Below are 13,400 nucleotides of genomic sequence, written 5' to 3'. Positions count from 1 at the left end.
TAAGTGCCGACTTTAAGAAAAATGATTACTACATTGATAGCGGCGCTAGTACCCATTTTACGGCAAATGAAAGTTGGGTTATGAATGCATCATACGAGCCGGCTACTCGCGAGATAGTTGCAGCAAATAAGGCATGTATGCCAGTGTTGTGCTCCGGAAACGTACAGATTACGACTGTGACTCCCGACAGTGAATTCGACATAACTGTTGAAGATGTTTTATGTGTACCGAGTTTAACTACGAACCTGTTATCTGTAAGCCAACTGATAAAGAAAGGTAATAAAGTAGACTTCACTAAGAAAGGTTGTAAGATTTACAACAGAAGTGGACAGCTTGTTGCTACGGCTACTTTGACAAACGGCGTTTACAAATTGAATATGCCAGAAAATACGACCAACGTTGCTATGGCAGTGTCTGCCGAGACTTGGCACCGTCGTCTCGCCCATGTTAACAGCTCATACATGACGAAAATGAAGGATGCAGTGGAAGGTTTCAGTATTAGCGACAAGATTGACATCAGTAAATGCAAGCAAGAAGTTCAGCGAGTTCCTGAAGGTAAATGGGATACTGCATCAACGGACGAACCCTTATACGCCTGAACAAAATGGGTTGTGCGAGCGCCAGAATCGTGTGGTGTGTGAGAAGGCTAGATGCCTGTTATTTGACTCCGAGCTACCCACAGAATTCTGGGCAGAAGCATGTAGTTGTGCAGTTTATCTACGGAACAGGACAATAGCTTCAGGATTGAACAACAAAACACCTTTTGAAATGTGGACAGGGACAAAGCCAGACCTAAGTCACCTAAGAATCTTCGGCAGTACTGTCATGGTCCACATCCCCAAAGAGAAAAGGGTGAAGTGGCAGAAAAAGTCTAAGGAAGCTATCCTAATGGGTTACCCAGAAGGGGTCAAAGGATATAGACTTTTCGATCCTGAAAAGAGAACATTTTTCATAGCGAGGGACGTAAAGGTTTTTGAAAAACAAGAGTATTGCCAAATTGAAGTTCAACAACAAACAATACAAAAAGCTGAAGTAGGGTGTCAAAGTTCAGTGGGGGATGAGAGTCCAGATATTTCCAGAACTTTGACTGATTCATCTTTTGAGTCAATGAACCCTAGTGAGTATGAGGATGCAGACACCACAACTGAGAGTGTTTCAGTTCCTGAAAATGTTCCTGCTCCTGAGAGGATCGGTCCAGTCCTGAGAACAGCAGAACAAAGAAAAGCGCCTGAAAGGTATGGCATTTCAAATCTATGTTCAGATGCTAGCAGGATGGATGATGCCAGTGGTCTTTCACTATCAGAGGCTTTGCGCGGACCAGAGAAAGAGCAATGGAGACAAGCTATGGCAGAAGAGTTGAAAAGTTTCGAAGACAACGAGGCCTGGGAGCTTGTCAGCGTTCCAAAAGACTCTAGTGTCGTAAAGTGCAAGTGGGTACTTAAGAAGAAGTACGATAGTGAGGGCAATGTGCGGTTCCGAGCCAGGTTAGTAGCCAAGGGCTATACTCAGAAGTACGGAGTGGACTATGACGAAACCTTCGCGCCAGTGGTAAGGCATACAACTCTCAGACTTTTATTTGCTTTGTCGGTTCAATTAAATTTAGATATTTCTCATTTAGACGTGACTACTGCTTTCCTGAACGGCTATCTTGAGGAGGATATTTATATGGAGAAGCCAGAAGGCTTTCCTTCATCTGAAGGTAAAGGACAGGTGCTTAAGTTGAAGCGAGCCATATATGGTCTCAAACAATCCTCAAGGGCGTGGTACAGGAGGGTAGATGATTGCTTAACCGAGTATGGTTATACTAGGTCTAAACTTGAACCTTGCTTATATGTGAAAAATGACAATGGTTTGACTGTAGTAGCTCTATATGTCGATGATTTCTTTGTGTTTTCTAATAATGAAAAGGAAACCAAAAGTTTGAAACAGGTACTGTCTTCACATTTTAAATTAAAAGATCTTGGTCAGGTCAAACAGTGCTTAGGTATGAATGTGTGTGTTGATAAAGAACATAATGTAATAACTTTAGATCAGGAGGATTATGTTAACAAGTTGTTGCATAAGTTCAATATGACAGACTGTAACACTGCTCAAACTCCTATGGAGGAAAGATTGAGCTTAGATAAAGGTGAGAGCTGTGATACTGAATTACCTTATCAACAACTCATTGGTAGTCTCATGTACCTAGCGGTTTTGACACGGCCTGACATTGCTTTTAGTGTAGGGTATCTGAGCCAGTTTAATAACTGTCATGGTAGAGAACACTGGGCTCATGCCAAACGTGTTTTGCGTTATCTCAAGAAAACAAAACACTATTGCCTCAGGTATAGTAGCGAGTCTGATTCAAAGCTTACAGGGTTTGTTGACGCTGACTGGGGCAGTAATGTTCTTGATAGGAGGTCCTATTCAGGATTTTGTTTCACTTTGTCTGGCAGTGTAGTTTCATGGTGCAGTAAGAAGCAGAATAGCGTGTCCTTGAGCAGTTGTGAATCAGAATATATTAGTATTTCTGAGTGTATTAAAGAAGCTATGTACTTAAGGTCATTGTACCATGAAATTACAAATAAGATGTCATTAATTACAATTTATAATGACAACCAAAGTGCTCTGAAGTTATTTGCCAACCCTGTGTTTCATAATAGGTCGAAGCATGTTGACATACGTTACCACTTTAGTAGGGATATAATAGCTAAAGGTGTGGTAGAAGCAAAATACTTAGCGACAGCTGAGATGCCAGCTGACTTATTAACTAAGAGTCTAGGGTTTGTCAAGCACTTTAGATTTGTTGAGAAGTTAGGACTTGTGCCTAAGTAGTAGGTATGTGTAGTTCTTTTTAAAGCTGTTTTTTTAATGCTGATGATGCTGATGGCTATGCTTAGATATAGTGGGGGTGTAGTTTTATGATATCCAGCAGCGCCATCTACAGTGTTGATTTAAATATGGAACTGTGGTGTTCCAAATATGTTTTTATATGAATTGCTGTCATGTCGTTCTGTCACACAATAAATAGTCGTCGGTTAACATGAACGTATTTTATTAATTATAATAATAATGATATATTTTTAAATACTTCATTATTTTATTCCAATTTATGTATTATTGTTATTATTTTATGCACATTTTAAATAAAAAATAGTAAATATATATCAGTTTTTTTATTGAAAACTACAGAAATGCAAAAAATCCTTAAAAGGAACATAAAAAGCTTTTGCTACAAAATCAAATCTACACACTTACAAATTATTAATAACCAAGTGTTAAGGATGTGGTTAAAATACCCCACTTTGAGGGAAATATCTATATACCTACTGGCCACACGTTTTTCTATATATGTGTGTGTTGCTGAGCGTAAAACACGAGCCTTGCACGCACACATCGATCGTGTTCTGGCTTCACTTTTGACAGGTTAGCCGTATGGGGACTATCTGTCTATGCGTTATTAGTTTAAGCATAAACACCTATATTTTTTTTGTTTGTGATGCACAATGGGTAGTCGGGTAGGTACACCTTTATGTATAAACTTTTTCTCTATGAAAGATATATTGTTAAACAACGATTCCTGTCAACAGATTTATAAAAAGAACTGTTAAAGAAGGGTCGCAAACAAAACAAAATATGAACGACCACTTTCCCAGAGTTATAACTTCGGGGGTAAAGTTTGTCTGGAAGAGCAAAACAGGAAATCGCGGCTATTGCCTGCCTGTGGAGTTGAAGCGAGTTTCAGTGGAATAATCCGCGCCAGTCGCCAACCAATCCATCAAAGGAAGGCGACCGGATCGGGTGTGGGTACACCCCCCGTACCCACATAAATATTGCGGGTAGGTGAGTACAAACCCTTTGACCGAGTTCTGTTTACTTTCGTTTTCGCTCAGCTGACGGGGACGCCACCCCCATCGTACGCCTCCACTATTATTATGATAATTAGAGAGCTATCAACGTGATATTCACTACGCAATGTCTAATTGCAGTGACGCTGACGAGCGGCACTGTTGTTATCTGCCGTCAGTTGCTACAATCAATATCGACGTTCTTGTTTAGATAGTCGTTCTTATTATGAGCGTTTGTTATTGTTTTTGGAGTACACGTGTGACGACTAAAGCTAAGAGGATTCAACGGCTGTATAGAAGCCGTCGCGGTTGCGCGAAGTATGAGACTAGGGTGACCAAGATTTGTGTCGATGGTCGCAGACTTTTGTCTTTTTTTCTTCGTTTTTCTTTGCGGGCGTCCCCAAGAGCACTCAAGGTTGCAGCGGGTGCGGACGCGGTAGACAGGGCGCAGACGTGCATTATTAGGTGGGTGCCGGAACACCCGCGGGAGCCGCGGTGGGTGGCGGTGGGGTGCCGTACGTCATCACCTGAGGCGCGCCCTTGAAACCGTCGCATTCATTGCACCCGGATGCGGGCCTTATCTCACAACCCGCAATACCCGCAAGATACCACCTAACCTATGTACGGAGACACGCGGCAGAATCCTTACTACAATATACTCGCGCCCTAGTTCCTTTACAAGGAGAAAGTGACTCCCTCCGATGCATCTGCCTCTACCGCCACAAAGCAAGAAACTAAAAGTGAAGATCTCTAACACGTCAACAAATTTCGTTATATAAGTGTTTCTTTTTTACATTTTTATTACCGACTGTACCTTCCTTAGCACATGTATCAATCACTTTTCGAGACGTTTCTTATAAGTACAAACTCGACAGTGTTGTATTTTCGATTGTTTTAAGTTTCAACAGATCAGTAGAAGTAAACCCCGTTTTCGCTATATCGGGTGGAACAGAATGAGGGACTTTTATGCAAACGGGGAATTGTTTAGGCTAAGTACTTTATTTTTCACTTATTAATCACGTTAATATTTCTAACCGTTTTTGAGATACAGTTTGTCAAACATTTGTGCAAAAATCTGTATGTTTCATCTTTCAACCTTAGCAAGAAGATCCTATTAATGACATGACATGTGTCAATTCCAGCTTTACGATTATAATAACTCGATTGTAGATCACTAGGATAACACTATCCTTTCAGCTCAGTCCCAAGAGATGTTCCACCCTATATACTTAATATACCGTGAATTTAAATAAATAAAATTACATATATAATACAGATAACAAATATACAGAGTACAAAAAATAAACGATCATCATATTCGATTGAGCTGAAACTTCACATACATAATATTACATAATATATGTAAGTTGGGTGACAATGACAATGCAATATTATGGTATCATCGAGCTGTTTTGATTATGGACACAGGAGATGGCCATTGGAATTCTGTGATAAAACAACGCAACCTAATCGTGTTTGGGTTTGTTAGAATGGTCTGGAGGACTGTTATAAATTATAATAGAGTCAGGCTAAGCTAAATCTGCAGCGTATTTGACAGCACAGAGTGTGTAGTTTTACCATAAACGTCAAATTTCTATGGAATTATGACGCCTGTCATAATGATGCTGTTGAAAGAAGTCGCGATAATAGCTGTATTAAACATGAAGTTTTTGTCAAAAAAACGCATTATTTTTATATAATTATGTATTATGATAGTAAATTATTCGACATGATGTGCTAACATCCCTATCTGGTGCAAATGAATGGAGGTGGAAGTGATTGGTCGGTCAATATAAACAAAGACCCGTGTCCAGATCCGTGTTTCCGGAAACTTGCAACCTTGACGCACGGGGAACACTGACCAGAAGTCACGAGCTTGTGCAGGGGTTACCAAAGTTTTATGCGAGCATCAACTGCGTGGTGTTTAGTGGCACACGGTGGACACGCCACAGTACGGAAATCGTTTGAGTATCATGGGGTCGTCCAGAAATCATGTGATCATATTTGGCCTATTTTTGACCCCCCCTCCCTCTTGGTAATATTTAGTGATTTTAACGCAAATTTGTAATATTTGAAAATCAGTCAACATGAGCAATGATAATCTTATGACAAACAATAAAGTACATATATGTATCTATGTTTTAAAGAAAATTAGCAATGTTTAAACGCGCATGTGACAAGAACTCCTAGATTTGTAAAATAATTGGACTTCAACTCAATCGATATATCCCAATCATCCCATGTATGACACAGTCACTTTAGCGGACAAATACATGCAAATCGCATCAGGCCAGATATTGCCTTACGTGGTCATTAGTGCAATACACGCACCTAATTATCTTAGTTGGCAACCTGTTCACTGTACACTGTATATTCATTCAACGAACTATATATTAGACCCCATTATTTTTTGGGCTTTCCTACCTCAAAAGGAAAAAACGGAACACTTATAGTTATAGCAATGGTTCCCAAAGTTGACTGGGAAGTTGGGACTACCACCTAACAAAAATTGCCATTTTTAGGGCCCAACTCTTGAACGTCTTGAAAAGGGGGCATAAATATTATTGGTAACGCTCAGATTTCCTAGTAATTTTAGGGATCACTTTTTTGTCCGTCCGTCCGTCCGTCCATCTGTCTGTAAAGACCCTTTGTCTCGGGAACGCGTGGAGGTATCGAGTTGAAATTATACTCAGGTCTACAGTCCCTTTAAGCTGGGAAAAAATCAAACTTTAAGTTAACGCAAAAAAATAATATACCTACGACCGTTTGTGCCGCAAAAAACGTATATTTCGACCAGGGACCGTATAACCGGTTTTATTAAATACCTGTATAAAAACTGCCAAACGAATACCGGTTGAAATGTTAAACCTGTATTTGAATTAGAGGTATTGCTGTCATTCCGTTTTTGTCTTTATCGCTATTTGTACACTATTTGACATAATCAAATACCGGTATTCATTAATACCTCAATAATAACAGGTATTCAGAATACCGGTAATGGTCTTTGTATTTAATACCGGTATTCACTGCACGTGATCAAAGAGTAAAGACCAACAACTTAGCGGTTGTAAAACAAATAATTATTACAAGAGGTTAAAGTTGTTGTTAAGTCCTCATGCTAATATTGATCGCTGTGCAAGCGAAAGATTTCATAATTTAACCACGAGCGTAGCAAGTGGTCCGAAAACTGTAAAATTGAGCGTTGCGACCGTTTCAAGGCACGAGGTTAAAGGATGACTCACGTTAGACCGGGCCGTGTCCGGGCCGGCGCTCCCGGCGCATCGTTTTCTATGAAAAGCATCACGTGATCGCCTGTCATGTCATAGAAAAGTAAGCTCCGGAAGCTCCGGCCCGGACACGGCTCGGTCTAACGTGAGTCATCCTTTAAACAAACTTTGCTACCGAGTGAAACGACACGCAAGGAAAATACTAACCAAGAAACATTACGAATTAAATCCAAATGAATGAATGAATTAATGAAAATAATTAATCTTAGAAAACATTTCCATATGAAATATGAGCGCCGCGCCGGCGCGCCGCTTTCGCCGCCAAAATTTTCGTGCCGCCGCCGCCGACGCTGTGCTATCGGCGTGGCATCGGCGTGACCTTGTTAGATATTAGAGTCTGTCTAAGCCAGTGGTTCCTAACCTTTACAGTCCGGTCACCCCTATGACTAACTAGGGAATCTGATTTACCCCTCCTCCCAATGGTAATAAAAAATAAAATGTGTACGTTTGTTGTATTGTTATATTAGGTTAGCTTATTACCCCCGTAAAATACCAGTTTTACCCCCACGGGGGTAATTACCCCCAGGTTAGGAACCACTGGTCTAAGCTAATTCTGCACCAATTAGAACAGAACAAAGTGAGGGAGTGTTATTAAAATATAAACGTCATATTTTCATAGAAATTTGACATTAACGATGACATTTCCATGACGTTGGCGTTGCAAATGCTGTGCATATTAGAACACGTCCTTGACGAGTAGCGAAGGAACGAATCGTAGTACTACTACAACCGGTATTGGCACTTACTTATTACCGGTAATAGCTTTAGGAGTAAACTATCAAATAGTAGTATTTGTTGTCAATTGGCTAAACCGATAACACAATTGAATACCGGTATTCGAATACCTCTATTCGGAGGTTTAGTGATATAAATACCCAAATTCAAATTACACCGGTTATACCTCAATAATAACCTGTAGTCAGAATACCGGTAACGGTCCCTGATTTCGACACTCTCAAGGTAATCAAAATGTATAGAGTATGTACTTACTTCCCGTTACCCTAGAACTATTAACTTTTGGCAAGTATTTTCATAATTTAAAATAGGATAGGTGTTTTTAAAATAAAGTTATAGGTATTTTATTACAAATTGAAGCAATATCTAAATTCCAATTAAGTAATCAAACAGAGATGACCGGGGAAATGTGAAATTATATTCTACGTCAAACGGAATTGGCAGACTGAAAAATGGCAAACAAGTTACCGCTAACGGAGAATTAGAAATAAACTGAATCAAATAATAAATCGCAGACGCTGGCTTGCTATCGGACTTTTTCCACGTTTTCATTTTCGCTCGCAACTCTATTGAATGAGAATATTACTTATTAATATTTGTTATAGTGTAATTTATGTGATTCAATAATGGTAAAGAGTACAAACTGTTTATTTCATAATTAAAATAACACATAAACTAATTAAAAACTAAACTTAAATATAAAAATGGTAAAGTGAGAAATTATGACATAGTAGTGCACGTCTGTGTAGATATTTAGTTGTTTGGAAGACGAAGGAAATTTACATGATCGAAAGTGCGAGTTATGTATGGGAAATGATTATGTCATGGAATGATTAAATATTGGGTATCCATGGTAGAACCATAAAGAGACTCACTAAAAATGTTATAATGGTTGACCCAAAAATATATATAAGAAATTGCGACAAATATGCTAATAAACAACGCCATCACCGCAATCAGCTTCATATTGTATTACTTAAATTAGGGTATTATTCTGTACTAGCTATTAATTAACGTTTCAACAGTATTAACCTGATATAAGCATATCATACTAAATCAGCAGGGAAGTGTCAATATCAATACGCTAATATGTAGTAGGGAATATATTTCTGCAAATAAGAAAACCTTAATGTTGAGAAGACAGTTACCTACATACCCCTCTTTCATTATGGTTACGATACACTGCTGACGAAAATAATCATACTAAAGTTACGCTTTATATACGTAATATGTTACGAGTGTAAGGGACTGTAAGGTATTATTAAACGCTAATGACAGCCTGCACTAGCCCTTGCCTCCGAGCTGTCCTCCCGCCTATTGAGACGGTTTCTTAACTCCGATTTCTACACGAATTCGCTCCAAGAGCCCTGCTTCAAACCGTACCTCCGAGCTCCGTTGCACAACGAGCTTACGTCAGCGAGCGCGAAGCGGCTTACGTCATTCGAGCGTATCTCGCGCTGTCAAGCGAACTTAGAACCTATGCTATTGGATTTAGATCCGCGCTAAGAGAAGCTTAAGTATGATAGAACGTTATGTTCGTTTGAGTGGATGAGGCTCCGACGCGCCGCCGCCGCCGGCTCAACGATTCTGAGAAAACGTTCGACTCGGCTCTCTACTTTGGGACTTAAATATGAATCGTGTAATAATGCCTCGACGGCGACGATAGAGCGGAATACACGTTTCTTTATTAGACCTACGCTTATATTGAAATTAATCACGTTAATCTTCTTATTATTCAGGCATATTAACACGTAAAGATCTTGCTAGATATTATGAAAGAAGACTAAAGCATTAAACAAACACATGACAGCGTCATACGGACAATAACTCAATTGAAGCATGATATAATGCTAAACAGTCATATTAATAAAGATGATGTAGATTAGGCATCAAGTTACGGGTACCTGTTATTATTATGCTAACACGCACATATGTTCTCAGGTTATTGACCCTAATCCCCACATATCTGAGCTATCAATCAGAATTAATCTGCGGCTTGCATACACATAATGTGATACATAGACGCAAATTACAATCTGCATAGTGCTATTGGGATTGTAATCGGTCAAGTTGATAAGATCAAAGGCACATCCGACATAATACTATCAATCCGTATATTGAATGCCACAAATTGATATCTTACAACAATAATAAAAAGAGTTAAATATGATTCAGAAAGCATAATTATTACAGTATTAAGTAAAACAATAGATCTTTCTAAGGACATCTTTGTCTACGAGAGAACATAAGACAATGTGTAGTAAATTAATTAAATTACACTTAATTAATAAGTAATTCGATTTCGCAAAGTACGATGAAGGTGTTGTTCGGAAGAACTACCAAATCAACCAAGTGTACGGTGCGGTGTTTTCGGTAAGTACAGTCGCCATCAGATACATCGAAGCGGCCAAGATGCTCAAACATATCTGAACACACACTCTAAGACTCTAACACCTTGACAATAGAGGCGTCATCATTTCAAATTATAAAGATCTCTACAGATGCTGCAACGGGGATGTGAAGTGATTTCAGCAAATGAAATGACAATGATATACACTTACACAAACATAACTGCAACGGACTACTCCATAAGTTAGTTCGTAGAACTATTGTGTGTAAACATACGTATTTGTGCTTATTGTGTGTCATTTAGAATACTGTTTTAAAGGGTAGGTAGTTAGCAGTAACTTGTCCATAAAACGCCAACTGAAAACGTTACAAGATCACTAGTATTGTGAATGTTATTGTCTTATTACAACACTTTTGACTGATTATGACACATTTAAGATAATTAAGAGTGATGCAATATGGCGGAGAGAACTTCACTTCCATTTATCTAGGTGTAATAAGCCCTGTGGTGTGTAGTGCGTTTCGATACTTACCGGATGCGAGGAGAACGGCGGCCTGGAGTTGGGTGCTCCCGGTGGGCCGGGAGGCGGTGGATACCGCTGAGGATAGGACCCTGGAGGCCCGTAGCCAGCCGGGGGCTGCTGAGGGCCCCCCGGGGCGCCCGCGCCGTACGGAGGCCCGCCGAAGCCTCGCGGTGGCTATAAACAACAACACACATAACATTAGATCATGCCTTAATTAAGACCACAGGGGGTATCTCTAGGGGGACTTGAGTAGGTGGGAGAAATGAAATTCCATGCAACCTTGAACCGCACAACAGCCAAGGTAGTTCGTCCCTGACCCTCGATTGCCCAAATGATTTTGGGTTAGGAAAAATGCAAATGAAGGTCAAAAATAATGTCGTTCCTGACCTAGGTACGCTACGTAATAAATGGTTACAATTCAACTAATATCTGAGTCATAACAAGTTATCATAAGTAACACGGCTTTTCCAATGCAAGCAATAACTGATCGTTGTATTGTATTACTGCGAATTCCAATTCTGTCAGATGGTTTAAATCTACCGTCGGTTCCAGTCTTCCAGCCAGACTCCCTTCTTAAAACTTCGTACAATCACACTCAGAAATCCTTGCACTTTAGCTATTTATCGGGATTAGTAACATCAAATTTGTGTGATGAGGATGAGCAAGGATATTTGTTTCTGAGTCATGGGCGTTTTCTATGTATTTATCTATAGGTATCTATCATATTGAGCTTATTGTGGGGCGTAGTCTATCTGTGTAATAATATCCTAATATGATATTTATTTATTTATTTGTCGGTCACGGTACGGTACGGTCAATTTGGTGTTTGTCTCGAAAATTGTGAGTCCATCGCACTAGATTTCTATGGGTTAAAACACACCAGTAATTTTAGTCTAATATCGTTTGCAGAAACAGACTTGTCCTTGTGCCTATGATATGTACCTCCATCTACACAGTTATCTGTAAACTCACACACACCACAAAACAAAACTGTTCATACAATTACTTAAATCCAGGTTCCGTCGGCGTCGGACGCGAGTACGAGAATGTAAACAGAGTAACCAAATAAACTGTCACCTGGGACAGCGACAACAGAATACGACATTATCATAGCAGTAAGTATCTTATAAAAGCATTCAATAATTTCCCTACCCTTTCATGCCATGCTTCATCAAAAAGGAGACTGTTATATAATAAGTTTATCTTTAATGTAAATTCCATCCAGATAACATGTCTAACAAATTGACGTCCGCAATAATTCGTTGTGCTAACAAAGTCGCCCCGCTTCAGTTTTCATTTTGTTCTATGATGGAAATTGAATTATTCGTACGAGCCCCGCTACGAAGCAAAAGAGTGACGGGGAGCGGCGTTCGCTTTGTTCGCAGTAAATGTTTTAGATGGAACCTGCAACTTTTCCAACTACTTTCCGGCCCGGTTCTCGGATGTAGGTAATTTTACTAGAAGATATGAGAATTGTGTCCGCAATTAGTTTCATTTTTACGAACATCGGGGGTGTTTTATGGCGGATTCAATGATTTATGGGGGCGGTGTTGAGGGTGTGCGGTGCGCGGGGGGGTGCGGCGAGGGTTGCGCAGGGCGCGAAGCCGGGGGGCGGCGGCGCGCTATTGGCCGACACGGCATCGATCGCGCGACGAGCTCGGCTCGGCCCGCCCGTGCTGCCAGCCAGCCTCCACCTACGTTAATAAGTAATCATCCGGCCCCGCGATACCTCTGTGAGTTTTCCGGAGCTGGAGCCATTGAGACGGGCCATGGATCTCCAGTCTGCTGGAACAAAGAACCACCGCATAGGGCGACATCCGTATTGATTTATGGAGTAATTGGCCGACAGTGCGCGGGCTGCGCACCTACGCCCTCCACGCATCCTCATATGCCCACAAACAAGCATAGCTATCCATAGTTGCAACGCATAAACTATTGCAAATACAAAGTCCATTGACTAACAAAATGTACTGGCCTCGAAACGTAAACCTTGTCTCATAAATGTCAGGCCAGTACAGGGAGGCATTTGTCGGAAAGGTAGGGGGGTAAAGGATCACTTGTCCGGACCACAAGTATTTATGCCTAACCAGAGGAACGAGTTCCATAATCGCTTATGTGGTTTTAAAATGAGGAATTAACGAAGACCTTATGCCTTCGAATTCACTAATTCACCTGGGCTTTTGTTTTCAGTTTTCAATGTCCCTATTTTTTAAGGAACAGGAAATGTGTTGTTATTAACATATAGGAATAAAAATAGCTAAGGACGGCGTTATCCGTTTCTGGAATTCTTTCTCATATTTAATATTATTTAAATATGAGAAGGAATGTAAAATCTTTCTAAAACGCCATTTCCAATCAAAGTTCGTATTCAGATTGAAACAAGTAAAACCGATGCTCTAATTCCTTTTTTGCTATCTAAGCCAAACTGTTTCTAAAGCTCATTTGCCTTTTGAGTTTTGTTTTACAATGCTACACTTCGTTTACCTTCAAAGGTTCATTCAGTGTGTGAACACAGAGGTAAGTCTTTTGAACAAGCAATGCCAAAGTGTAAAATGAGGAGTGAATGTGGTTCGGAAGCGTTTTATATCCAACGGAATGGATTCGGTTTCATGCTTCGAGGCTAAAGGCTTGGCCACATACAGAGCGCGACGCAGCGCCGCGTCCACGCCGCGCGACCG

The 13,400-nt window shown here is 40.2% G+C and overlaps 1 protein-coding gene across 1 annotated transcript in view; it reads right to left on the bottom strand.

The window, feature by feature from the left end:
• Positions 1–13,400, bottom strand: part of LOC134792886 (trithorax group protein osa) — a 107,450-nt gene that overhangs the window by 78,077 nt on the left and 15,973 nt on the right. The window contains exon 2 of the mRNA XM_063764686.1: positions 10,732–10,896. Coding sequence (XP_063620756.1) covers positions 10,732–10,896 — 165 coding nt within the window. The remainder of the gene's footprint in view (positions 1–10,731; positions 10,897–13,400) is intronic.

Source organism: Cydia splendana, chromosome 1 (genome assembly GCF_910591565.1).
Source record: "Cydia splendana chromosome 1, ilCydSple1.2, whole genome shotgun sequence".
Lineage (NCBI taxonomy): Eukaryota > Metazoa > Arthropoda > Insecta > Lepidoptera > Tortricidae > Cydia > Cydia splendana.
The sequence above is the reverse complement of the archived record's forward strand: the minus strand, read 5'-3'. Positions and strand labels throughout refer to the sequence as shown.